This window comes from Ruditapes philippinarum, unplaced genomic scaffold, assembly GCF_026571515.1.
Source record: "Ruditapes philippinarum isolate M1 unplaced genomic scaffold, ASM2657151v2 ctg5765_1_1_1_1, whole genome shotgun sequence".
NCBI classification, from domain to species: domain Eukaryota; kingdom Metazoa; phylum Mollusca; class Bivalvia; order Venerida; family Veneridae; genus Ruditapes; species Ruditapes philippinarum.
The window spans coordinates 1-11652 of NW_026864232.1; the positions used below are offsets into that span (position 1 = coordinate 1).

General features: G+C 31.5%; 1 protein-coding gene across 1 annotated transcript; it reads right to left on the minus strand.

Moving 5' to 3' along the window:
* Window positions 1-3590: 3590 nt before the first annotated feature.
* On the minus strand, window positions 3591-5819 carry LOC132724935 (uncharacterized). Its single transcript, XM_060709921.1, has 2 exons — window positions 5708-5819; window positions 3591-5188 (listed from the first exon to the last, which is right to left on the minus strand). Exon 2 carries the CDS (start codon window positions 5109-5111, stop codon window positions 3591-3593), a length of 1521 nt encoding a protein of 506 aa, XP_060565904.1. The 5' UTR covers window positions 5112-5188; window positions 5708-5819.
* Between the last annotated feature and the right edge of the window lie 5833 nt (window positions 5820-11652).

An 11652-nucleotide genomic window follows, 5' to 3' on the forward strand; every position in this document is an offset into this window, starting at 1 on the left:
TCAAAAATATTGGCGGTAAATAGCAACGTGTTTTTGTTTTGATTTTCATGATGCAAATGAAGGAATGAACTGCTTTTCTGTAAAACTGTCTTTACATAACCTTTGTTAGACACTGGTGAAAATATTAATAAATCTTCGTATGTTGTTAGCTTGAAAATTACATTGGGAAACAAAGCAAGTTCCGATTAATAAACTCTACTTTTCATCAAAATAGAGGTTAACCATTAATTTAAAGTACATGAAAGGTATATAATGGTTTTCTTAATATACTCCACTGAATTTATTGTAACCAAAAGCGTCAAACTTTATCCATATACTGTGCTACACTCTTTCATTGTGGAATCTACATGAATGCGTTTATGCTGATTTCTTTAATTTCACTTTGTATATAGAACTAGTATAAGTTCTAAGCCTTTTAATTATTAAAAATTCAAAACTTTAATGTCATATTACATCTATTTGATTTCATACATGCAAGAATGTGATGTATATTATACATGCAATACAAATAGTGTTAGCTTGTTTCGAGATAACACAAATAAGAAAAGTATAATCGCGGCAGCGAGTATTTTGTGGGTGTTGTAAAACTGTCTGTTATAAACCCTGAACTATAAATAGCATGCAGTGTTAACCTGCAGAGAGAATGTAAACAAAACAGCTGATTTTACACAGGAGAGGTTTAATGGATGTTTTATATAACTCAAAGATTAATTAAAGACATTATTTTGAAGTCAGTTGTTTTTTCTTCACTGGAATGCTGCATGTGTCCTTCATCAAGTCAGACAATTATATCCAAATCCAAAAGATGTGCCTTACGTAGGAACAACATGCTAAAATGTTCTTGACAGGGATTTAAAATATCTTTAAGCTGTTAATGAATAAAATTTTTATGCTTATATGCAACATTCAGTTTCCTTTACTGAAATGTAGTTTTTGACTACAAAATATTTACAACAAAATATAGTGTAAATGAAATATACCTGGAAGTAACTTTTACTGTTTTCATGAAGGTTAAACCATTCAAATACAAGTTAAATCAGTACTTTGAAATTTAAAAAAAAAATCTTATATTAATGGATTATTGTAAATTTGTTGGATTTGATAAAAAAAGTCAGTAAAAGTTATTGTTTTTTTTCTTATCATGTATTCAGCATTCCAATGTGTCGTCTGCTGAAAATCTCCTTCCCTGAAATATACATGGTTTGCTACAAATATCTCTCCTTGAAACAAACACTGCCACGTGCTTCTGTTTACTATTGAAGGTTCATGACCTGTAATGATCACATGGCTCCTCCCAGGGAAATTCAAATTTCAAATTTGACAGCCAGTATTTTTTTCCAGAAATACACTTTACAATGTTATATTTTGAATAATTTTGGTCAATCTTTATCAAAAATATATATTCCTACAAACATGCTAAGTGTTGTTTTAATGCATTTGGTAATTAATCTTAAATCTTTGAAAAAGGGTCCCTGAAGTGAAGCATGCATAAAATTAATAAGAAACCTGCCCTAGCGCCATCTGCTGGCTTTTATAAAATATACGTATATTAGTGATATAGCCCTTATCTCTAGATTCTATATATATATATAATTTTTGTATAGAGATAAGGGCTACTGTAACTATCAAGAGATCAACAGGTCGCTTTGTGTTCTCTATGTTAGTTGAAGAAATTAATCAACCTCCTAAGAAGCATTCAAATATATGAGAGTCAAAAGTCGGTCAGTTATCTAAATACTCTAGCAGCATGGCGGCCATTGTCTGCGGAATGAAAAAACAACATCACTTGCATAAAGATATTTTGAATTATTCTAAAAATCATTTACGGAAAATGCTCACTCAAGATTATTGAGTACGGTAACGTATTATTTTGAAAAAGAATGCAGTCATAATAATAATAATAATAATAATAATAATAATAATAATGATGATGATAATAATAATACTAATAATAAATTAATAAATAAATAATAACTTTACACATTAAGACATATACAGATTGTAACACCATATCAAGGACTTATTATCAGGAAAATAGGAAGAAAATACGCTATAAAATAATTTAAACTCATAAAAAGTTTCTTGAAAGAGCTTCACACGTTGTTTTTCCTTCAACGAAGGTCTAACGTGTACTCCGAAGTATTCGTTATTTAACGACAGTTTAGTTAGAATTTTTGGTATAACGAACGTTTTAGGTTAGAGGGTAAATTACTAACTAGATCTTAACCAAGGCTTAACGATGATCGTTACTCTAACGAATGCTTCTGGTTACTCACCCCTGCTGGTTCGGATTGTACTTTATACGCGAAAATAATAATTATTTTCTGTAAGACGAATACGTGTATGTTACATTTCTTCTTGACGTAAAGAAATGCAAAGTGTATTGTTGAAATACTAGTGCACTGCACTAGTACATGACTACTGCAATATATACAATACACAGGATAAAAATATTATTACCGGTATATTAAAATCATACGATAGTATAACAAAACTACCTTTATTTTCAAATGCATGTTCATCTTTAGTAAACTTGGAAAAAATAGGGAAAAAGTTAGAAGTGAGACTCAAACTCGTTAAAATTTTCAGTTATCTTGCTTCCCAATGACTTAACCAACTTTGTCATAAAGATATTTAAAATTCATTTTTTTTATCTTGAACTGAAAATCCTGTGAACAATAAAGTAAAGGGAGCTTATCAGGACATAAGATCAATAAAATGAAGCGTGCGTGATTTAGTGCCCTTGTTAACCTATTTATAGAAATGATATAAAAGTGAAGGATAGCCAAAGGGAAGCAACCTGTAGATCTTAAATTTATAACTTAATTCAGTTATAAAAATGATAACTGCTATAAGTTACACCCCTGACTGTCTTATATCAGGAATTTGATTGCACTCTGTAAGAGCTGGGAGTTCATGAGAGCTAGTACCATCTAGGTTCTCCACTATGAAACCGGTGGCTCGACGACCATATGTATCGGCTTTGCCTGAGCATGTAGAAAGCGAATAAGAAACCTCTTCATAAGATCCATCAAAGAAATTGAAAAACTCTGACTTTACTAAAGATCTGTTACTTTGATCGTCTAATAAGGCGTACACCTTTAATTTTCGATCTGGTTCTGCACATGGAAACACATTTACACAAACCACTTTGGCACATGATTTTCCACCTGACATATTCCCACATACCTGTGCACAAGCTGTGTGAATTTCACTCACCTTCTTCTCTGGATAATTTGAGTATTCTGATCTCTCCCCGCCATTCGAAACTGTAGAAGAAGTATGATTGAAATGTAAAGCTGTAGCATGCTGCCCTTTGCACACATTGCACGACATTTTTAGGGGCCTTCCAAACTATATAAACCCGACTGTTCCAAACTTTTTAAAGGGAAAATTTTTCCTTGTCTCTAAATGAACTTCTTTCAAACCCGATAAGGGGCTTCCCCGGGAAAAAGAGGGCATAAAATTCAAGTTATTTTCCTAAATTTTATAAAAAAGCACAAATCTCTTTTTCCCCTTTGGGGCCCGGGAATCTCCATCCCCTGCCGGTGAAATTCCCCAAAATTTGGACTTTTCCTGCTGGGGAAATTTTAAAACCCTTCCCCTTTTTTCATGGAGGACATTCTCCTATTTGGTTGAGTGTATGCATTTTGTTTGAGTTCATACATGAATCCAGGATCATTACGAATCTTACTTATCTCTCGGATGAAATTAGTGAAGTATGAGAACGGAGGATATTGAACACAGTTGTCTTTCTTATATTTTGCAGCATGAGAAGTCCATTTCTCTTGAAGATTGTGTGGTAACTTGTTTACTATAGGAATTATTCCAAGCGAGGTATTATAGTATGACAGGAGGTCCTTGTACATGGGGTCATCCATATTGTTTAAGATCTCGTCAAGGATATCTGCAAGGTCATAAAGCCTTCTACTATCTCTGGGTCCTATTCGAGGGAAGTTGTCGATCTTTTTCCGTAGGGCTACCTCAACTATTTCAGGGGAACCAAACCTTTCGTCCAATCTCTCCCAAAGTCGATTTACACCATTTGTAGGATTTGAGGAGCTAGATGCTCTAAGGCTGACCGCATGCCTGGCAGATTCTGGACCAAGCCATTTCACTAATAAGTCGAACTCCTCACGGTAGGACACTCCAAGTTCCTGCACGACACTCTGGAATGTAGCTTTCCAGACTGCATAATTCTCTGGTTTGTCATCATATTTGGTTAAGCGAGAGAACATAAGATCTTTCCGTAAAAGAAAACGTGATAGTTCGAAGGTAACATTTGTGTCAACATTTCTTGGAGTAAATTCTGTTGCCGCAGGATTGAGATCTTTAGAAGATTGAACTGATCTTTCTGGCAGTGATGAAACGTACTGTCTTGTTCTCTCTTCAACAGACTGAACTTGAAGTTGAATTTGACTACTAGTAGTTTGATGTTGCTCGTTGAGAACACTCTTCTCACTATGACCGTGCTGACTCGCATGCCACTCACTAATCTCTTCCTCATAGACCTCCGCTTCTGCCTTTGCCTCTTCATATATCTCTTTTACTTTTAATGCTTTTAAATCACTTTCAATGTCCACCTGTTTCCTTCTCAGATCTTTTTCTTTCTCTATCAATGTCATACGTGCTAATGCTGCACGTGCCTTAGCCTTCGCTTGGGTTGCTGCAGAATGTGATGATTTCGACTTACCACTTCTTAATGATGAAGATGATGATCTGGTTTCTAGCAATAAATTGGTTATCTTACTTTCTATTTTATCGAAGACCTCATTTACAATTATGTCTTTATTTTGGTCATTTACACGGTGGTCTGAAAGTTCTTGACAACTATCTTGAGTACGAATTCCCTCTAAGTATGCCACAAATTCACGAGCTAACATTCTGTATTCTCCGTAACAGAAACAAAGGTTCTTTTGTAGGTCTTTCAACTCTTCTAATTTGGTAAATGAGTTCTGTGTATCCATAAGTCTTTGAACGGTATCCCATGCCTTTTGCATTTTTGATAGGTAGTCGGTGACCTTTTCATCATAGATCTTCTTTGCTTTCTCCGTGTGACTGCGTATTCTCTTTGACTCATCTTCTGGCTGACTGTCAACATGAGAAGCCATACTTGTCGTCTGGTTGGTGTCAGCTAATCTTTTACTGTAACAGATCGAGCTCAGAACGTTGTTTATTATCGTAAAAGCTGAAACCAAACAAAAAACATAATGAAATTATTAATTTACAATCTTTCAGCTAACAAAGACTAGAACAAGTTAAATTGAGGTTACAAAAATACTTAATCAGTTAACATGTACGTAGGTAACATAATACCTACAAGTATGGCATAGTTGTTCCTGATCTTACAATTTTCACGAAATTCTTAAAAGATATGTAGTCTAGACATTAACCATTAACAAAAATGACAGTGTGAAGTAATATCTAACATTTGAATTATTTATATCTAATTATATGCATTCATAAAGGTCCATAAACCTTATAAATATAAAGGTACGAAATAGCTGAGGACGAATCCGACATTAGTCGAGTACGAACGTAACCTTTCGCCCCTTTAAATACGAATCTCCGAGTACGAACATATTTTAGGGCGAAACCTAATCATAAAGAAACATAAAATTCTTACAAACATGACTAGAATAAACAGTGTAAAGTTGATTTTAAAGAAAATACATATAAAAAGTTAACGAATAAGCTGTTTCCTTACATTATAGCTTGACATAACCCTTTTAACAAGCTTAGATTGGTTTTCAACAAACGGCGTGGTTTTATAAAGAACGGTAACTCACTAAATTTTTATTTCGTACAAAACCGTTTCGTAACACACGTGTTTCAACTTTTGTTAAGTTGAAACGTTGTTTTGATTTTTTTTGCGAAACAAATCTTACTGAAAACAAATCTTTCTGGAAAGAAACGAAATAAACATTATTGTGTCTGCATTCAGTTTTCTAACTTGCATTGTCTGAAATTACAAAAAAAATACACAACTGAAAAAAGATTGGTTTTCCCATGTACTCTCTCAAACCATGCATTGCGCTCGTCCTTGTCATAAGTGTTATTATGCATTTGATTTATTGTGTCTTCATATATACAACAACCATATCATATTTCACGTAATTTCCTGTCTGCAAAAAAACAAATCATAAATTTTGAGCATTCGTATTTTTTAATAATCTTTTAAGTATTTCCTTGTACGTAAATGTCATTCCAAGATAAGACACATGTTCTAGAATATCATAATATTTATCATATCACCTTGACTACAGAAAATTGATTCTTATAGCCTCAGCTTATTTGTTAGATGGGTCAATTTTGACAGATAACAGCAATGAGGTATATTTCGTAAATATATTATCATTAATAGTATGTTTATAAAATTTAAAGCAAATTGAACAGTAAGGCTGATAATAGTGTCTAAGACGTGAGTCTTGACTTAGTACTACATTTTTTTGTTCTTTACTGAATCCTTATGTTAGTTATAAACCTCATCCCCTGTTTTGTTTATGTTTCGTTTTATATATTCAAACTAATCTTGGAAATGGAAATCATTATCAATTTTTAATGGAACCGTATTAAATGAACAAGTCAATGCCTGCAGTATAATACAAAATGCACAAACACAAACTGTGACATGCCAACATATCAGTTAGATTGTATCTTTTCTATAAGGGTTAATTTTATAATTCAAAAATCAAATTTAATAACGTGTCTTTAAACCATGAAATAGATGTTAGATATAACTCAACGACGCAAAGAATACGCAATAGCCAGTTAAAATAATTGTCTTAAAAACGCTCATAGCTGACCGTATACTGGCCAGTAAATATCTCGTCAGAAACAGACAATTCTAAAAGCAAATCTACCATTGAAAATGTACAGACCATTGCCTACAACAATCATTCCAATTGTATCGTTGCTTTGTTACACCCTAATTGACAAGCACCCTAGATTTGTTACCACTTGTTGTCACTTAAATCTCTCAGCTTTCTCCAAATTAAATTTATTTGATATATTAATCAAATATTCTTCTCTACATTTTCTGACAATTAATCATATAAGATCTCTGAGAGCAAAGCATTACGTTCTTTTTCTTATATAGAAAATCAGTTCTTATTTAAAATATAAAACATACGAAAGATATATGTATTTATTTTGCAATGTCCATGTTATTCGCACAAACCGTTGAACTATGACAAATCTAGAAATATGATGTATTCCACAAGTTATATGAAAAAAAAACAACAACATAATTTTTGTCACCCAGCCCTACCATAACCCGCCCATCCCTATTTACTGTGGCATTTTATAAAATCAAGGGAAAATATTTCATTTCGGTAGAATAGTGTTATATAAAGTACATAAAGTAAAAGATATACATGAATAATCTTATCGATATTGCGTAAAAAAGTAAAATATTTTGACGGCAATTTATCAAATTTTGCTCAATATACTTGCATCAGACGATTTTGATTTTTTTGTACAATCGAATTTATCAAATGACCGTGAACGCGCTAAGAGAAATTTTTCATTACTTTTGACATTAATGTATTTGTGTGATTTATCTGTAACTGTGTTGAACTAGCTGTCATAAGTGTAGCTGGATAAATATATTCCCTGTAAAAAGACCATTTTATGAATTAGTTTTCGAAACGGTTTGTTAACACATTGTCATGAATGCTTATTATAAGAAGAAAACAATGCAACATAAGAATTATTTTTTGTGAGATCAATATTTCTATGAAGACAAACCGAAAAGGTGTAGATTATAATTCAAGCCCATATTGTAAAAATAAAATCACCGACTATCCCATTTCTTGCACAAAGAAATGGTTCATCGGTGTAAAAATGTCGAAAGTTTTATATTTCCTGACTTTACATATGGATTTATCTTTATGTTTTGGTCGACATGCTTATGTGTTTGATGTGCCCCACCTAGTGTTTAAGCACCCTTAGTGCAAACGATACGTTGCTTTCTATTTGAAAAATGATAACCCTGTGAAACACAAACTATTTATATTTCTTTGCAGTTAATATAGCTTTGATAGTGAAATGGCTAAATTTGATTTTTCTACAATTATACACCTTTATTCTGACTGTCTATCTTCCATATGTATAAGTACTAAACTAATAACTAGACTGTTAATGAAGACTTGAAGATATACTCGGTTTGTTGTAATTTTAACATTAACCATAATTTCCTGACATGTTACTTGTTTCCTTTACAATTCTAAAAACAAACACACATTTTGTTAAGTAGTTCCTTGTAGAAATTACTGATAAGATTACACATGTCCTATAAAATCACCTTGACAAATGAAGAATGGATCGTAGAGCATTTAATTATTTGTATGATTAATAAGTTATGCTACCACATAATAGAGATAGGTCAATTTTGAAGCCCACATCACATAGCAACAATGACATTCAACATTGAATTTCAAAAACAGCTACATAGAATACAAAGGAATACAAATTCGTCCATATAAATATACTCAACCGTTATAAAAGTATTTTTTTTTTGCATTACGTTATGATAAGAAATGAAACTTACACGCTATGATCTTGCAAGTCTTGATAAATAGGTATATGTAAAATTAATGCGTGACAACGCTCTTATTGACTCTGAACTAATTTGTATTTTGAAATGAACACAATTTAGAATATTTAACTTGCCATTGTGGCAACTTTCAAACGACCAATCGGATAATATTTTCCTTTAAACTACCATATTATTTCTCACGGACAATTCTTGCTGTTGCATACAGACATGTCGTACATTACAAATCAGTAAGGAAGCACAATGTAAAGTAAAATTAATATTATTTAATACATCTATATAAATCATACATATATAAGAAAGAAGCAACTTATAAAATCGTTTTTATGATATAAATAGCTGTAGGTCCCTCTTGGAAATTTTTTATAGCATGTTACGTGGTAAAATAATAGAATTAACAATATATCAATTTTATAATTATGATAACTCGCAAAATCGTTAATTAAAACTGTACACAATGATATATAAACATTTATAATTTAATGAAGTAACGATTATAAATTTAGTAATATTGACTTAGCTTGAGGCTATATATACAGTATTTTGTTTGGTAATCGTCTTTTAAATATTGTTTTTCTCCGAATATATTACAAATGTAACTAAACATCCATGCTTGTCGTTGAGTGATAATCTAGTTCTAGTTTAATCTAGACATTAAAAAGTCAAATTAATAAAGGTATGTTAAAATATGTTTGATTGATGATTGCTTAAGGTGTATTTCTGTTTGAATCGTTAATAAGGCAATCTCATTTAATTATAAGATTACTCGCAAATGTATTTCCCAGAACCCGGTAAAGAAGCGATAAATATGCATCCCCTGAGGCAGAATTATAACGCTGGATTATACCTACTATTATACATTCTTTCACAGTCAATTGGAAAAATGAACGGTCTTTTTAACTCTGTGTAGTGCAGGAAGAACTTTCGGATATTGAAATCTGACAACGGATCTGCACATTCACAATAACTCAATCGTCATTTGACTTGTACTGATTTTGATATTGAATACAAAAAGTTATGATCTTGTGAATGTTTTAACACTTGTTTCATATAAAAGTCTTGGCAGTAAATATTTTTCATTATTAAATCTTTATTATAGTATAATTATAACGATTACCAATTTGTAATCACGTCCTTTAAATGAACAAGCTGAACTTTTCAAATTATTCCAAACGCATAACATTTACATTATTAAGTCTAGATATTAGTAGATAAGTGCTAATTTAATTCGTGCTTTTTAAAAATTAATTTAAAATGGTACTGCTGTATTGCTTTGTGAATAAAATATGTTCAAATACAATCCATTTCGTCTCTTTACATGGATGTGGATCACAATGCTACATGTAAAGCTGTCTAGGGCACATAAAATCATGTATGGTTATAAATATCAAAACAACTTTCAGTGTTCCTCATTTTAAGCGGAACAATAAATGCGCAATGGCATTTCAGAAACAAACATCTCACATAGGGAAACCTCTAAATAATATTATACAGACAATTACATACCAGCCTCATTTATATGGCATCGACGTTGCATAAATTAGTAATTGACAATCCCCCTTATAAAACGTACCTTTAAATTTCACAAGATAAAAAACAACTTTGAAATGTGTTTTTATTTTATTTTTTGGTTTGTCACAAGGTAAAAACATAATTAAATATGAATAATCAAGGCAGTCTAAGAATACTCCTAATCCTAAGTCTAGGAATACTGAAGGCTAGAATATCTGGATACTCCTCGTAATGGTTGTTTATTTCCCTGTAGTGTTTACAATTTGGTCGTTAAAACTAACTATCAAACAAAAGACTTATGACCCTTTCCACCTAGGCGTCATGATCGCCTATTTGATATGGTTTGACTTACGGATATACTATTCCCATCTTTGAGTAAAATACTTAATATCATTATAATGTAAACATGTGCACGTGTCAATAATTTGTAGAGACTATCAGTTTAGATGTTACGTTCATTCATAGTATGAGCTTTTCATATTGTACTTTTTTAAACATTAAAACGTGTCTAGTGTCAAGGCATGGCTTTCATTCATATGTTGGAATACACTCATAACATTTTATATGCTGTAAACACGATTTCGATATAAAAAATATTTTATGCTCAAATTTGATAGTTGAAAAAAAGTTGAAGCAAAAACAAAACGAAATAAATCCTGATAATGACTATACAGTCTCTTTTGAAATGTGCAATAAACATATTGTGTATACATACATAAAGGAACTATGTTACCCTTTAAACTCTACACACTACAGGTAATCACAGTATGATTACATACATGTCATTACAAAAACTGGTAGTTTTTATAAGAATTGATCAAATTAATTTGACAAGAAATACGAATTGCAGCTTCTCAAACATAGTTCATACCTTCCTATATTCTAATAACATAGGATGAATTAACGAGATTTCAATAATTTATATAAAATATATTCATTGTCTTGCCTTGCGAAAATATAGTACACAAATAGTAGAGGAAAGATAAACCCTGTACGTTTAAAGTAAACGTGACATGAAGTCAGGAAAGGACTTGAAATGGATTGCTTTACTTTACGTATGCTCCGAGAGAAGTTAAACAAAAGCATTATCTAGACTTCAGTGTTTCCGTTTTATCAAAATGTCTTGCCATAAATAATCATTCTTATACACTGCAATTTCCTGTCAGTCGTAAAAGAATATACTTCCGCCACAGAAAAGTTAAACCTTTGAACAATTTTGTTTCATGGAACTTCTTTCAGTACTATGGACAGCATTTTTACTAATCCAGGATATATAACTCCATAATTATAGCTCTATCTTCATCAAAAGCATTTTGATAATTCGTCTAGTTTATAAACTTCACAAAATCGGGTGATTCTGTATCAAGATGCTGTGCAATTAAGGACACATTTCGACATTTGCTATATGCATGTCAGCAATTGCAAGCAATGTACTGTTTCAGCAATTAAAACCATTTTTATGAAATTAATTTCATTTACAGTGAAAAGAAAATACGTTTTAATCAGAAGTAATAAATACAAAAAGATGTCAATTAATTAAAATTTGATAATAAATGATTAAAGATATTATATTTAAAATTGTA